General features: G+C 40.0%; 1 protein-coding gene across 4 annotated transcripts in view; it reads right to left on the bottom strand.

Annotated features, from left to right (window-relative positions):
• Positions 1-17944, bottom strand: part of Dis3l2 (DIS3 like 3'-5' exoribonuclease 2) — a 328490-nt gene that overhangs the window by 102495 nt on the left and 208051 nt on the right. For all 4 annotated transcript variants that reach the window (XM_075951632.1, XM_075951634.1, XM_075951630.1 and 1 more), the window contains one exon: positions 10025-10104. In XM_075951632.1, the coding sequence (XP_075807747.1) occupies positions 10025-10104 (80 nt within the window). The remainder of the gene's footprint in view (positions 1-10024; positions 10105-17944) is intronic.

Raw genomic sequence — 17944 nt, forward strand, 5'->3', positions numbered from 1 at the left:
CCGCTAACCTAAGAGACTTCAAGAGGGTGAAAAAAAATCAATGTTTCAAAACTGGGATTAGAAATGACTTCCCAGGGAAGAGGCAAAGCACAGGGCATCATGAAGATGTCAGAGACAAAGTCCAGAAGTGTATCTGAGCGGAAAATTGCCCTCAAGTGGAAATTTTCTCTTCCAAAATCTACTGAAGAGTGGATAAGGTTCCATTCTCAACACAGGGAACAGATTTTATACATAGTTTTTGGTGGAATTAAATGCTACGTGTAGGTCTTATCTTTTAAAAATACATATGACACATTTTCAACAGACAACAGATTAAACTTTGGTAATTAGGAGTGAGTTGCCTCTCAGCATAGTACACAGTTTTGAAGACAAACACCCCATTTAATCACAGATTTACGATTCTGTTCGTGGAAGTGGATGGACCAGGGGAAAGAATAACCTGTGGACTGGAGGACTGAATTTGAGAGTTCAAACTACAGCATTCTGCCTGATATACAAATGCCACAAGGCTTAAGGCCCATATGGGAGAAAGATGAAAACAGCCAGGAGGATGGTCAGCTAAGACAGCCACAGGTAGTGAGGAGACTTTGAAGGGCCTGAACACCCAAGTTCCATTTATAAAGTACGGCAGTATTTGCAGAACACAAACACAAATTACTGAAGTATTTGTATACAATCTATGCATATACTCATTTAAAATAATCTCTAGGTACCTACAAAACCTAATATGATATAAATGCTTTGTAAATAGTTATTTGATGTATTGTTTAGGGAATAATGACAAGGGGAAAGTCTACATGTTCAGTGTGGATTCGACTTTAAGAAGCATCTTTTAAATGTGTGTAAGATAAGCTACTAGATGAGAATCTAACAATGGGAAGCTGAGATACACACATATTTGTCCCCAGTGAGCCTCCCTTTCTATCCTGTGAGAGGGTAAGGGGTGTCACTTCCAGGCACGGTAAGATACACTGCTCATGGTGGTAGGAGCATAAGAAAATGTGGTTTCTTTCAAGCTGCTGTCGTAGCAGAGGATGCTGTGGACCCAGTCTTTTCCACATGGTACAACCAGATGACCTGCTTCTCTTACACTGCCAAAGCAGTATGCTAACAAGATAATTCATTTATTGTGGTTTGTAGAGTAACCACAGGCACAGGAACATTCTTCTCCAAAAGGGATAAGTCTCCCTAGTGATACTCTTCCCAGGAAGGGTCAAGTCCTGAGACCAGCTTTCCACACAAGTCACTTAAGGTTTTCTTTAGAAGTTCTTAGGTCTAGACTTTTAAGGGGCAGATATCAAGGTGTGGGTGCTCACAGTGTGGGAGCAGGTAGAGATCCAAGTGGACCTAAATTTGAATGCAGGGGACAGTAAGCTACTGCCTTCTTTAACTGTCTCCAGTTGTGCTGGAGGTACTAAGCAAAGGTTATGGGCTTTCTGTTCATGCAAAGTTTTAATGAGTACTGTCAGCCACCGAAGTCAGCAAGCAGAAGAGCATGGCCACAGGGAACAAGTGCATGGGGACCAGTTGTCTGCCCAGCTTTCTCCACAGATGGTTTTTGGGTATCTAGATATCTTCTGCTAGAAAAAGTCACATTCCCTTTGTGAGATGGTCCCTTGAGGTCACGTAAAGAAGGGAACATTAGGTACTCTGTAGAAAGTTGTGAAAGAATAAATAGACACAAAGAGTCAGGTAACTTACATTCGTCAAGGCACACTGGAGGACAACATTAAGTACACTCTGAATTGTGCCACTCATTTGAATGGAAGGGAAGAAGAGAAGGACACATGTTATGGATAAACTTTAATTTCTGTTAATTTGGCAATTGTATAATGAGAAATGTATATAAAAATTTCTAAATCTGTTGATTTTTTGTTGTTATTGATGAATTTTTCTTAACACACCTTTTATGATTAGTAATTGAATTATGGTCTAAGCATCTGATTTTAGGTATTGATGATTTCTGAAATGTGCTTAATAGTTTTTTTCTTTTAGAAAAATCAGTATTTATAAGTGTTTTCTATGTATTAAAGACTGACAATGCAGGAGCCAGGAGCTTCTAAGAGTTGCCATGTGTGCTGAGTGGCTGTTCAGGCCCAGACTATTAGAATTTCTTGAGTTGGCCCTTTCTGACCATAATTTAGAGAATCTAGCATTTAGTAATGCTTTCTACATTAAAACCTATCCAAATCAGAGCTATCAGAGGCTAAGTTACAGTGTAAGATTAAATATTCATCATTACCTCCAAAGAGTAACCAAACTAAATGTGTGTGTATTACATGTACTCTGATATTAAAATGTATTTCTAAGAGCACCTAAATTTTTGCTTGTATATGCAACTTGATGATGCATAAAGCTACTTTTGTGGTAATTATTTTTAAAAATAAAAATTAAGATGTCTTTCCGAAAAGATTTATTATTATTTTTTAACTATGTGCACATGTGCATGTCTGTGCGTGGGTGCGTGCAAGTGAACAGGCACCTGTGGCAACTGGCTACTCTGGAGCTGGAATCAACAAGAATCTGTAAGCTGCCTGACAAGGCTTCTGGGAACAGAAGCTGGGTCCTCTGTAGAAGCAGTACATCTTTACTGCTGATGCATCTCTACAGCCTCTAAGACATCTTTTTTTAACTTTTAAGTCTCAATTTAGGTCTTAATATGTATATGGAAATATAAGCAGACAAACTTCTGATGCATTTGAATACTAAGGGAATTTTGTTTTGTTGATGTTAGTAACTTGACACAAACAATTTAGTTGAATTTCATATTGTGAAAATGGTCAAACAAAAGGAAAGTCTTTTAACTACAAAAAACTTTATAAATAATCACACTATCAAGTGATTAGACTTTTAAAATTTGTCCAAAGATCTATCTCAGCACCTGGGTTTCCTTCCATCTCCTCCTCTAATTGGCCAACAGCATTAGAAATAATAAACAAAATAAACCAAGACACCTACCACTACCTCACTTTAAATATAAAGAAAAGTTAAAAGTTGTAGCATTAGCCACAGGGTAATCTGAACCCTCAACTGTCTACAATTTCCTCATAAAATCTAAAATATTTTTTAAAAAGAGGGTGAAAGAAAGATAGATAAAAACATACTTTAAAAAAGATTTATTTATATATTATGTATACAGTGTTCTGCCTGCATGTATGCTTGTACACCAAAAGAGGGCGCCAGATCTCATTAGCGATGGTTGTGAGTCACCATGTGGTTGCTGGGAATTGAACTTAGGAGCTCTGGAAAATGAAAATGGCAAATCAAAAAACAAACAAGTTTTTTTTTTTTTTTTTAAAAAACAAAATTCAAAAAATAGATGTGAACTACTGTAAGTATACCACAGGTTGTCTGGTTAAGTCTGACAACACTGAACGTTTTTAAAGCTTAGGGCAGCAAGCATGCTACTTGAGACATAAACATGTCAAGAACACTCTGCCCTGGACAACAAGAAAAAAGGGGAGTTAAATCAAAAGTAATCATACTTATTGTTGTTAGAAACATGAAGAAAACATGTTAATATAATCAAGTAGGAACAATTCATTCTGCTAGGAGAAAAGGGCTATGCAAAGTTTTATCTTGCTCATGTGTGTATGATATGAATGTGTATGTATTATATGTATATGTGGTATGTTTGTATATGTAAGGTGTATGTATGTGGTATGTCTATACATGTAGGGGGATGTACATGTGGTGTGTGTATGTGTGTTGTAACTGGGAAGAGGGGTAAGTGAAAGAGGAGGTAGAGGACGAGCCTTAAAGCGCGTCGGTAGGACTTGGTCCATATGTACGATCAGATTTAAGAGAAGTGACATGTTCTGCTCCTTGATGGTACAATGCAGTAAAGCAGTAAAGATAATGGGTAGCAGGGTGGGAAGGCTATTGAAAATGCCCCAGTAACAGTCCTGAGATGAGAGGGTAGACAATGGGATTCTATGGTTGTCTTCTAAAGAAGTTAGTTTTATGGTGGACAATGTCTTTATGACAGCAGGGGACAGAGAAGAAACAGGCTCAGAGGGAAACCTGTCCTATAGCTCTCTATGGACAGACAGGGTGTTTAGTGCGTGTGTGTGGCGGGGGGGGGGGGAATGACAGTTCAGCAGTCTCCAACATAGAACCAAGAGCAAGCAGGTCCTTTGGATTGAAGAAGACAAAGCTTTGAGGAAGGGAAGTAGATAACACTGCCAAGTGCCTCAGCAATGAGTGAGAACACCACAGACTGTTTCTTTATGGGTCCCAAGGGAGGGAGTGCAGATTCCTGAGCTGTGAAAGGATTGGGGACAGGCACAACAACGAAAAGATAGTACTTAAAGAACACTGTTTATAGGATCCTTACATTTGCAGTGAGGGAAGAGATCTAGCTGGAGGCTTCTGAAGGGAGACCATAACACGAAAAACCTGTGACTCATAGGGGAAGGGGTGAGGGCTTCACTGCTGCATGATCTGCCATGCATTGGACACCAGATGATAAACAACCATAAAATCTTTCCCATGTTATGAATGAGGAATACTATGATGCAGAGAATTATGACTCTATATGGTTCCACAATGGATAGTTTGAAAAATTGGAAAAATAAATGAATAAATAATCAAAATAGCTGGGATTGACATGTCTATTATAATTATTATCAGTTTGGTAATTCATATTTTATTCTTTAAAAAGTGGTTTGATAGCTATGCCAATCATGAAAAACTGACTGATAAGTTATAAGCTTTAGAAAGACCTATTAGTGAAACTAAGAAAAATATTTATACACAGACAGAGGAGTTTACAGCAGAAACTACCGCACCATCGCATTATGAAACTGAAGACCAGTCCAAGGTTATTAGAAAGCCAACCTTAATTTATCCAGTTACCATACAATATGACCACCAGATAATAGGCACCCCCTAGGCTATACAGAAGTTAACTGGAATCCTGTATAATGTTAGATTTGAGGAGATTTGAAGAAGCAGTCATTCATATGGTGTGCCTTCACCCTATGTTAAGCAGATGTTAAATTCGTGGGCAACCTGGAACAGAACTATCCCCCAAGACTGGAAAGATTTAGCTATAGCAGTATTGGAAGCTGGTCCTCGGCTACAATGGAAAACATGGCAGAAAGAGGAAGCTAGGACCATATAACAATGAAATAGGGATAGAGGTATTGATATTTCCCAAGATCAGCTTCTTGGTGAAGGTCAGTCAGTATGCTGGTTTGCAGTATGCTGTTTACAACAGCCTAGAATGCTTGGGACAAGGTTGAAGAATCGGAAAAGAGGGCTGAGTTATTTACTAAAATTATACAAGGCCCAAAAGAAGTCTTCATTAATTTTTTTTTACAAAGATTGACTTCAGCTGTACATAGAATAATATCAGATCCAGAAGTTAGAAAAAATATTAATTGAATCTTTGGCTTTTGAACATCTAATTAGGAATGCAAAAGGGTGATTAGGCCTTGAAAGGCAATCAGAACCCATAGATGAATGGATCAGGAATACAGTTGATATTGGATCTCACATATTTTGATAGAAGTGATTTCTAAAAATTTTAAGAAAAATAAAAAGATCAGATGTTTTAATTGTGGTACATGAGGTCAACCAAAAAGGGGTTATAGGCAGAAATGTTGTGGGATATTTGTTTGCAGTGACACTCTGAGACTGCCAATAAAGTTTCCCTTGAATCAGAGGGCAGAGTAAGCAACTGGCTAACCAAATTAGCCACAGAGGTTTTGGAGGATCCAGGATACACGCAGAGAGACACAGGAAGTAGCAGGGAGGGATTTAGAAGGATTCACGAGGCCCTCCATGTGTGTCCCTCTTAGGGTCCCCCTTTTATCCTAGCTTCTCTGGGATTGCGGACTATAGCTTGGTTATCCTTTGCTTTATTATCTAATATCCACTTATGAGTGAGTAGATACTGTGTCTTAAGGTCTCCTGGGTAAACTGCGGTGGGGGGAGTAAAAAGGGAGGTGATGGGGGATGGGAACATGAGGCATCAAGAAGATGAGGGTTGGGGGAGGGATGGAAGGAGAGAGCAATGAAAGAGATATCTTGATGGGGGAGCCATTATAGGGTTAGGCAGAAACCTGGTATTAGAGAAATTCTCAGGAATCCACAAGGATGACCCTCGTTAAGTGAAAAGAATGTGACTATAGGCACCCAGATGGATATTCCACTAAAACCCCTGATAATTATGGATAAGGTATAAATTCTAATTTCCAGGAAGCATCATGAATAAGTGGATTTAGATTTGTTTATTTATTTTTATTATTCATCATTCATTCATTATTCACTCGCTTGCTCATTCACTCATTTATCCCTCTATGGTTTTAATATTTTCACAAAACTATACAACTACCAACCATTTAATTCCAGAACTGTTTCATCACTCTAAATAGAAACCCAAGTCATTAGCATCTGTTCTGCTCTTCTGTTCATTCACTTCTAAGCCTGGGAAGGACAACCCTGCTCTGTTCAATGACAGAGCAAACATTAGAGATCACACATTACACAAGATGCTGGAGAATTGTGAGGGTCCAGAATCAACTAAAGCTAAAAGCCATGACCTGTCTGCCTGACACTTTGCTCTTTGGCACTATGGAGAAGCAGTAAGTGAGCAGAATGGGCACCTATTAGCCAGATCCCAGTTCTGTCCAGTAAAGTTGAACTCGCCAGGAGAGCTTACAAGCCATACACCCCAGACTTCACAGAAGCAGGAAGACCCTATGACATGGCAAATAGATTCACACTTTATCAGCCACAGGACAGGAAAGAGATGGTGTGGTTTGGAAGGTAAATGATAGTTCTTGTTTAGGAGAGTTTTCACATGAGACACTGTATTTGTGCTGTAAGGCACTAAGGAACACTAATGGGACTAACAAGTGAAAAACTGCAGAAAGGTAACTGTTTCTGAACCTTGCAAGGGAGGATTTCAAAAGAATGACACAATCTTATGGCAGAATGGGTTGCCTTTAAGGTAACAAGTTCAAATGCAATCTGGATATTCAATAAAGTGGATGATGCAAGGGTAATTAAGAACCAGAGGGTGAGCTTACAGCTGTGGTATTCCCACACTACAGTGGTGAGGTCAACTGTGAGGTGTGCTGCAAGCAATCTGTTACAATCATAAAATACCAAGCTGGGATTTACTCTCTTTAGATTCCGGGATATCATTACAACTCCACTTGTTATTAAATATTTTCTTAAGCAAAAATGAAAGAATTGCCATTGCTGTTGAGTGTTCCTTCGTCTAAAGGAAGGAGTGAACCCCAGACCGGATGAGTGGTGAAGCTCTGCCTTGGAAGGGAAGTGTAGGGCACACTCCCTTCCTCTAAGTTAATTTTAATACTTCATACAATTGATTATCTATATCTTGCACCTGATAGGAAAGACACGGAACGCACTGGCACTTTATAAAAGACAGCGTGAACATTGCTAGACTCTACCTGCCTGTGTATCTTATTTTTCACAGAATAGTCGTTTAGACGATTTCTGTGGGACCAAAGGAAAAAATAACTTTTATACAGTATTTTCTTTAAGTAAACACATATTATGTAAATATGACCAGAAAACATAATTTTTTTGAAGTAGTAAATATTTTTTCCCTCTAAGTAGGAATTGACATGAAATGGTAACTAAGGGAATCTGAACTTAGCCAACCCCATCTCAATCCAAACTGGATTTGCCTTTTTTGCTTTTCATCTCCCTGGATAAATGATCTTGGCAGAATCAGTTGTCACAATGGCCAACTATGGAAGTGCCACCATAAAAAAATGCTTGACTGACCACCTTGGACCTTTCCCAAGCCTTCCCTGGTTTCTTCCTTTTGCTGCTGCCCCGCCAAATGCACAGATGTCAACTGTCTCTTTGGAATGCAAGCAGACAGAAGGGTCTGATAACCTGGTGCAGTGGGAGACTACTGGGCAGCTTGTGATTTCTGGCACCTCATAACTTTTTACTACGAAGTCTTTTCGTGATCAAGCTACTATTACCACATGACAAAATCTGGAAAGTAGAGCAGAGAGGAAAACTGCTCGTGACCCCATTGTCCTAAGACGCTCACTGTCTGCACTTGGGTGTGTCGCTTACCTTCCTCCAGGGCTCTCCTACTATACTTTTATGACTTCATCTATTCAGCTTATTTATTCTCTTGTCCTTTAAAATAGGCTAGCAGTCATTCATATAAATACGTATTACAAGACAGGCAACTTCATGTGATACCCTCTCCCAAACCAGCATGTCCTCCTGACTTTCCAGTGTCTACCTGTGGGTAGTTCCTCAACATCCAGGCTGATCCATCTGTCTTTTCTTTCTCTATTCTGCTACTTGTTTCTACACTTCTTTTCCTCATCTCATCTGACCTCATCCTTAGTGGACCTTGCTCCCATCTCCAGTCCAGGTCTGCATGCCTACACTTGTAAAGCCTCTCTGACATTTCTCTGGCTTACTTCTTCTTTTATTTCAGTCTTTTGACAAGTTATTTTCCTCACAATGTCTGTGTGGTTTTCCGTGGTCTGACAAATAAAGAATATTATTTTCTACTAATCTGTTTCTCTTGCAGTAATTTTTTTAACCCATTTTCTTCATGAGACCCTTCCCCACACACTTGCACACTAGATATAATGCTGCTGTGCAGGTTTAGTGAGGCAGGGCATATTCTAGCTGCCTGCTATACCTACAAGTTTAGGAGTTTGAGTCTAGCAGAGATAAACAGACATTATACTCCTGCCATAAACAACTATAAAACTGGAGCGAGTGAGTGGAACAGCTGTTTCAACCACTAACAGAGAGGAGCTGGAGCCCACGGAAGGCCCAGTACCACCAGGCTTCTGCCTAAGGCATTGTTCATGCTGGTGCTTTGGAGAGGGATATGCAGAGAGAGCAGGCTTGCTCAGACCTCTGTGTGCAGCAGAGACTGCTCAGACATTGGGCCTAAGTTTGCTCTCAGACATAAGCTGCTCTAGTTTTAGATTACAGAAACACGTAACTGAGAATGTGTGCTGAGGGTACAGCTCAGCAGCAGAGCACTGCCGAGCCTGGATGAGCCTTAGCCACAGGAGTGTTTTGGGGGCAGGTGGAGATAGCTCTTACAAAAAGAAGCTGAGCCATTTTGGTCAACATGTTCTCTCTTGGTTTATGCTTACTAGTCATCACTGCTTATTACAACAGAGAAGGAAATGTGCAGAGGTTTGCATCAGAGGAAGATGAAGGATGGATACTTGAAGGTGGGGCATGAATGCTCTGTAGCAGACTAAAATCAAAAGGATGTGCATGTCTTGTGGGTACACTATCAAAGGTCATGTTAGCCCAAAGTAATCTCCAAGATTAACCAAAGTCACAGTCGTCATCAAGACTCCCCTCTATTTCCAGAAGTAGCTGGAAACTGTATCTTTGGACATGGAGGGAATTGATAGGGTGTTTTCCTCACACCCTCCATATGGCCTTTGACAATCAGCTGCTATTTTTCCTACTACAGTCATCCCTGACTGCAATCCTGTCTTTTCTTTCCTAACAGCTTCAAGAATATTTAAAAGGCCCTTAACAGTCTGCCATTCACAATTTTCTTAATAGACAAAGAGCTACAAGGAGCAGTGGGGCTTCTGCAGGTCAGGCTTAGACAAATATGTATCAGGAGGATGTGCCTTTTGCCCACTGCACATTATGTCTTGAGGGAGGTTCCTCCATGCTGAGCTTAAAGGAAACACTAGTCTCTTTTTTGGGGTAGAGCCCACAGGTGTCTTCCTATTATCTCTCATACTGATTGATGCTGGAGTGAGCCAAGGTTAGAAGCAGCTCTTCTGCTCTCATGGCTTCCTCTTCTAAGACCCAAAAATAGCTAGTGAGAGGACATTTTTATTTTCTCCCTCACCAGAGCCTCCACAGGGGCTCAACATTTAGCTTGTATAGCCAAGTTCAGGAATGAAGCAAACCCATCTTTGCCCATTAAGGTGCCTAAGGAACTCATGGAAACAGACATGGGTATTCATCACATGGGAATGTGGGTGGCCCATTGCACAGGGCAGCAGAGAAATTTCCATCCTACCATCAGTGAGAGGCCTGCAGGAGAGGGCATCATCGAGGTCTCGAGCAGTTGATGGATCAATGGTGAATATACAGTCTTTCCTAGGAAAGATAGAAAACAGAATTAGCAGCTGGCAGTGGTGATGTACCCTTTAATCTCAACACTCAGATCTCTGTGAGTTCGAGGCCAGCCTGGTCTACAAGAGCTAGTGCCAGGACAAACTCCAAAGCTACACAGAGAAACCCTGTCTCAAAAAACAAAAAACAAAACAAAACAAAAAATAAATAAAAAAAAGAAAAAGAAAAAAGAAAGAAAACAGAACTAGCACAAATAATCCACTGTCATCAAATGTTAAACAACAGTTAATTTTGCACATGTGACCCGCTGTAAGGAACACCTACAATCTCTAAGGAGGGAGGAATGTGAGACTGGGAGAGCAAAGGTGTGATCACTATTCTCTTCTCTGTGATCTGACAACAACTTCTCCTTTTCTCCTTGCCCCAAGAGAGAACTTCAGGCAGCCAGGAGGCAGCTCCTAGGAAAGAGGTTTCCCAACAAGATTTCTGTTCTCTCTAGTGTCTGCTCTTTGAATATATGGCTGTGGGTCCTTCGAGGAACAGCTACAGCTGCTTTCCCGCATTGTCTCTCATACAGGTAAACAAAGTATGCCAAAAAATGGGTATGTGATATTTATACAGAAAATTGTCCATTTCCTTTAAATTTTCCAATTTTGTGGAGTACAGGTTTTTGAAGGATGACTTGATGATTCTCTGGATTTCTTCTATATCTGTTGTTATGTCCCCTTTTCATTTCTGATTTTGTTAATTTGCATATTCCATATCTACCTTTTGGTTAGTTTAGATAAGGGTTTGTCTATCTTGTTGATTTTCTCAAAGAATCAACTCTTTGTCTCATTGATTCTCTCAAAACCTATTTAAACCTAGGACAGTACTCGAAGTCCTAGCGAGGGCAATAAGACAACACATGGAGATCAAAGGGATACAAATTGGAACAGAAGAAGCCAAATTGCCGATATTTGCAGATGATAGTATACATAAGTGACCCCAAAAATTCGATGAGGGAACTCCTACAGCTGATAAACCGTTTCAGTAATGGGGCAGGATACAAGATCAACTCAAAATAATAAGTAGCCCTCCTATATACAAATGATAAAAGTGCTGACAAAGAAATCAGAGAAACATCACTATTTACAGTAGCCACAAATAACATAAAATATCTTGGGGCAACACTAACCAAAGAAGTAAAAGACCTGTACAAAAAGAACTTTAAGTCTTTGAAGAAAGAAATTGAGGAAGCTACCAGAAAATGGAAAGATTTCCCATGCTCTTGGATAGGTAGGATCAACATAGTAAAAATGGCAATCTTACCAAAAGCAATCTACAGATTCAATGCAATGCCCATTAAAATCCCAGCATAATTCTTCACAGACCTCGAAAGAATAATACTCAAATTCATATGGAAAAACAAAAAACCCAGAATAGAAAAAAAAAACTTCTATAATAAAGGAACTTCCGGAAGCATCACCATCCCTGACAACAACCTCTATTATAGAACTGCAGTAGTGAAAACAGCTTGGTACTGGCAGAAAAACAGACAGATGAACCAATGAAATCGAATTGAAGACCCTGATATTGATGCACACACCTATGAACACCTGATTTTTGACAAAGAAGCTAAAATTATACAGTGGAAAAAGAAAGCATGTTCAACAAATGGTGCTAGCATAACTGACTGGATGTCAACATGTAGATGAATGAAAATAGATCCATATCTATCACCATGCACAAAATTCAAGTCCAAATGCATCAAAGACCTCAACATAAATCCAGCCACACTGAACCTTACTGAAGAGAAAGTGGAAAGCAAATTTGAATGTATGGGCACAGGAGACCACTTCCTAAATATAACACCAGTAGCACAGACACTGAGAACCACAATTAATAAATGGAACCTCCTGAAACTGAGAAGCTTCTGTAAGGCAAAGGACACAGTCACTAAGACAAAGACGGTAGCCTACTGAATGGGAAAAGATCTTCACTAACCCAACATTGGAGAGAGGAATGATCTCCAAAATTTATAAAGAACTCAAAAAACTACATATCAAATTACCAAATAATCCAATCAAAAAGTGGGGTTCAAATCTAAACAAAGAATTCTCAACAGAAAAATTGCAAATGGGTGAAAGACACTTAAGAAAATGTTCAACATCCTTAGCCACCAAGGAAATGCAAATCAAAATGACTCTGAGATACCATCTTACATTGGTCAGAATGGCTAAGATCAAAAACACCAATGATAGCTTCTGCTGGAGAGGATGTAGAGTAAGGGGAACACTCTTCCATTGCTGGTGGGAGTGCAAACTTGTACAGCCACTTTGGAAACCAGTGTGGTGGTTTCTCAGAAAATTAGGAATCAATATTCCTCAGGACCCAGCAATACCACTCTTGGGCATGTACCCAAAGGATGTACACTCATACCACAAGGGCATTTGCTCAACTGTGTTTATAGTAGCATTATTCAGAATAATCAGAACCTGGAGACATTTTATTTTTTTATTTTTTTCCGTTTATTTATTTATTAAAGATTTCTATCTCTTCCCCGTCACCTCCTCCCATTTCCCTCCACCTCCCCCAATCAAGTTCCCCTCCCTTGTCAGCTCATAGAGCTATCAGGGTCTGGAGACATTTTAGATGCCCCTGAGTGAGGTAAGCCAGACCCAAAAAGAGGAACATGGGATGTACTCACTCATATTTGGTTTCTAGCCATAAATAAAGGACACTGAGCCTATAATTAGTGATCCTAGAGAAGCTAAATAAGGAGAAACCAAAGAAAAACATATAGGCATCCTCCTGGATATTAACCTTCATCAGGCGATGAAAGGAGACAGAGACAGAGACCCACTTTGGAGCACCGGACAGAAATCTCAAGGTCCAAATCAGGAGCAGAAGGAGAGAGAGCACAAGCAAGGAACTCAGGACCATGAGGGGTGCACCCACACACTGAGACAATGGGGACATTCTATAGGGAACCCACCAAGGCCAGCTGGCCTGGGTCTGAAAAAGCCTGGGATAAAACCGGACTCGCTGAACATAGCAGACAATGAGGACTACTGAGAACTCAAGAACAATGGCTATGGGTTTTTGATCCTACTGCACGTACTGGCTTTGTGGGAGCCTAGGCAGTTTGGATGCTCACCTTACTAGACCTGGATGGAGGTGGGTGGTCCTTGGACTTCCCACAGGGCAGGGAACCCTGATCACTCTTTGGGCTGATGGGAGGGGGACTTGATTGGGGGAGGGGGAGAGAAATGGGAGGTGGTGGCGGGGAAAAGACAGAAATCTTTAATAAATAAATAAATTAAAAAAAAAAGAAAATGTGGTACATTTACACAATGGAGTACTAAAAAAAATTTTGAAATTTGCATGAAATGGATGGAACTAGAAAAAGAAAAACATCTTGAGTGTGGTAACCCAGACTCAGATAGAAAACATGACATGTACTCACTCAGAAGTGGATATAAGACGTAAAGCAAAGGACAGCCAGCCTTTAGTCCATCATCCCAGAGAAACTAGGTAATGAGAACCCTAAAAGAGACATATGTGGATCCCCCTAGGAAGGGGAAACAGATAAGACCTCCTGAGAAAATTTGGAGGGAGGAGAGAAGAGAGGGTATAAGGAAAAGGAGAGGGAAAAAGAGAAAGGAGAGGGAGAACATGAGGAAATGGGATGCTCAATTAGGGGGAGGACAGTGAGGGAGAGAAAAGAAAGATACCTTGATTGAGGGAGCCATTAAAGGGATAGCGAGATACATGGCACTAGGGAATTTCCCAGGAATCCACAAGAATGACCCCAGTTTAGACTCTAAGCAACAGTGGAGAGGACACCTAAACTAGTCTTCCTCTGAAATCAGATTGATGACTACCTTAATTGTCCTCTGAATCTTCAACCAGCAACTGATGGAAGCAGATACAGAGATCTACAGCAAAGCACCAGGCCAAGCTACCAGAGACCAGTCCAAGAGAGAGAGGAGCAATAATATGAGCAAAGGGGTCAAGACCATGATGGGATACCCACAGAAACAGCTGACCTGAGCTAGTGGGAACTCAGTGACTCCGGACTGACAGCAGGGGAACCTACGCAGGACCAAACTAGTCCCTCTGAATGTGAGGGACAGTTGTGAGGCTTGGGGAGTCTGTGGGGGCATTGGCAATAGGATCAGGATTTATCCCTAGTGCTTAAACTAGCGTCCAGAAGCACATTCTTTTTGGAGGGATATTTTGCTCAGCTTAGATATAGGGGGGAAGGCTTTGGTCTTGCCTGGAAATGAAGTGTCAGACTTTGTTGACTTCCCATGGGAAGCTTTACCCTTTTTGAGGAGTGGATAGGGGGTAGAGTAGAGAGAAGGGTGGAGTCTGAGGAGGGGAAGGAGTAGGAGCAGGGATAGCTATGTAAAATGAGAAAAGATTGTTTTTTTTTTAAAAAAAACTCTTAATTAAAAAAAATGTCGGAAATTCTACACCCATGAAGTCTCACCAACACAGCTGTCACAACATGACCTAAACAAAGATGAGAGCAATAGTCACTCTAATGTGGATGGGGAAAGCCCCCGAGGCCTTAACTCTAGACAAAGGATTACCAGCAACTAAGTAAGTCTGAGTAGGGAGAAACAGTCTTCTCCAAGGAAGAGTACATCAACTGGCTATCCAATACCAAATGCTAAGCCTTGAAAATATACATACAAGTAAAATTATATGGAATGAGCAGGTTGTATTTATATATTTAAAAATACATACACATATGCACACACACATACTCACAAACACATAACAATGATTAAAGAAAGAGGTTATGAATTTGAAAGAGAAGTAGGTAAGAAGTGTATGGGAGGGGATGGAGGGAGGAAAGAAAAGGGAGAAAATGAAGTAATTCTAGTATAATCTCCAAAAACAAAAAATCATAAACAAACAGGACTGGGAACACAACTCAGTAGAAGAGTATTGGAACATGTCTGAGTTTTTTGGTTCAATCTGTTCCCAGCATGAAGGTAAAGTTAACTAATAAGGAAGACAGTTTGTTTGGTGTGGTCCTGTTTGCAACATTCTCAAAAGTATAGTTTTATAATGACAGAGAGCATATCAGTGGTTGTCAGGGTCTGGGAATAAGGTGTGTGTGTTATAGGGCAGTAGAATCCTGCTAATCTTATCTGTGGTGTCTAAGATCTATACATGATTTAAAAGCATGAACATGCACACCAAATAAAGGTCAATTTTACTGTTTGTTCATTTAGAAATAATTTAAAATTGTGACGTGTGTGTGTTAGTTAGACTTTATTTCTTTAGTGTTTGAGAATTCTATACGTGTGTTTTGATCAAACCCCATCCCCTCCCCTCCAATTCCTTCACTCCTCACCCCACCACTTTTTCTTTCTAACTTCACAACTTTTAAATCAAAACCAAGCAAACAAACAAAACAAATCCTTTTAGTGCTTCCTTTCAGTGTATGGGCATAGGATCACCTATTGGTGAATAGGCAGCCTCTCAATGACCACATTCCTAAAGAAAACTGACTCTCCCTCTCCCAACAGCCATCAATTGCCAGTAGCTCCTCATTTCGGGGTGGGCCTTCATGAGCCTTTCCTCCATCCATGCTGGAATTTCAGCTGGCTTGATCTCGTACCGGTCTTATGTGTGCAGGCACAGTTGCTCTAAGTTTATGTGCAGCAGTGCTGTCACATACAACAAATACTATTTCACTTCAGATATCTGCTACAATCTTTCTGCCCCCTCTTCTGCAATGATCCTCAAACCTTGTGGGAAGAAACTGCAATATGGATGTTCCATTTAGAGCCGGTCATTCTTAATCTCTGCATATTGACCTGTTGTGAGTCTCTGTATTAATATCCATCTACTACAAAAAGAAGCTTCTCTGATGAGGATTGAGAGATGTACTAATCTATGTGTATAAAGATTAATTTAGGAGGCAGTTTGTTACTAAGTTCATTTAGCAGAACAATGGTATTAGGTTCTCCCTGAAGGCCTATGACCCAGGCAGCCACAAGGTTTTTGTCCAGTTTAAAGTACCAGGTATGAATTCCTCCTTATGAAGTAGGCTTTAAATCCAACCAGAAAGTAATCGGTTGCTTTTATACCATTTGTGCCACTATTTCATGAGTAGTCGTATCTTGTCAGGTCTCAGAATTCACAGCTGGGTAAGATTGCAAATTACTTCCTCCACCCTCAGGCGCATGTACAGAACCTTCCAACAATATGACATTTAGTCAGTAGGAGGAAGCTTCCAGGTTGGTACTAGCTTGATCTTCCATGTCCTATGACTCAATTTTTTTTTTTGGCCATAGGGTCTTACCATCAAGTTCTGGAGGTAACCAAGTACAATGGCAATAGCTTTTAGTGTGTGTGTGTGTGTGTGTAGTGTAACTCCATTTAAACTCCTTTTATGTGTGTATATTTTAGAAAGCTTCTACAGTAGTAGGTTTCCATGTGGCATTTACAAAGGTCTTTAGTGTTAGTTATCCCTTCCCATATTCTCTTCTCTACCCTGTCTTTCCCTACTCTACCCCAACTAAAAAAGATTTATTTATTTAATGTTATGATATATGCTTGAGTGTATGTATGTGTATTATACGAATAGAAGCCAGAAGAAGATATTGGATCACTTGAAGCTGGCATTTCAGACAACTGTGAACCACCTGATGTGTGTGTTGGAAACAAAACTCAGGTCCTCTGGAAGGGTGGCAAGTGCTCTCAATCACTGAGTCATCTCTCTGGCCTCTTTCCCTGCCACTCTCATTCCCTTTCTCCACTTTACATAGTGTCTATGTTCTATTCCCCTTTTCTTGAAATCCTCCCCTCTTAACTACAAGTTTGTTGACTTCTATGGGCACTCAAAACTAAACACACATATCTAAAGATTCAAAGCTAGCATCTACATATGAGAGAGAATGTATGGCATTAAATGATTTCCAGATCCATTCATTTACACGCAAATATCATAATTTCAATTTTTTCTTTGCAGCTTAATAATATTCCATTGTGTATATGTACCACATTTTTATTATCCATTCATTAGTTGATGAACATCCAAGCTGTCTCCATTTTCTGGCTATTGTGAATAAAGCAACAATGAATATGGATAAGCAAGTTTTTCTGCAGTAGGATGCCAGAATTCTTGGGAAATCTGCTTAGGAGTGATATAGCTGGATCATGTGGTACACTGACTTCGGTGAGGAACTTCTACAGTGAATGCAGAACTTTTCACTCCTGCCATCAAAAAAAAGTTCATTTTCCTTACACCCATGCTAGCATCTACTGTATTCATTCAGTCATTTACTTAGTTTTTAAAATTTAGCTGGTCTGACTAGTATAAGATGAAATGTTGGATGAATGGTAACATAAAGTCCCAGAAGAGTAAACTGATTCTGACTACACAGTAACAGACTGTACAATCTGGAGGACCTTGAACTTAGTCCACAAGGTGAAGGAAGGACACATTGCTCCTTGCTCATTTTTGTTTCCTCCATAAAACCTAGTCAAATGTTTCATGAACACTCAGTACTCAATAAAACTACTTGTGTAACTAAATCTGACATGTCACATGGACTACTAGGGGAGGCTTGATCCTTTTATTTCATCACAATGACATCATAAGAAATGGAAAGAATGTCCCTCTGGGTCAAAACAAAAAAGGCTGTTAGTCTGGGCAGGGGATGTTTATTAATTTATTTGAAGAATCAACTAGTAAGTTGTATCTTTGTAAATGTCTTCAGGGACTCTGGGGCATTTGTTCCTATAAACACAATGAATGAACACTAATGCCTACTAAGACATTTTTAGCCTGAAACAGAGCCTCTCATTGGCAATACAGTTCAGCTTCTGTGGCTAGTGTGTAATGTTTTGGTTTTGT

The sequence above is a fragment of the Microtus pennsylvanicus genome, chromosome 17 (genome assembly GCF_037038515.1).
Source record: "Microtus pennsylvanicus isolate mMicPen1 chromosome 17, mMicPen1.hap1, whole genome shotgun sequence".
NCBI classification, from domain to species: Eukaryota; Metazoa; Chordata; class Mammalia; order Rodentia; family Cricetidae; genus Microtus; species Microtus pennsylvanicus.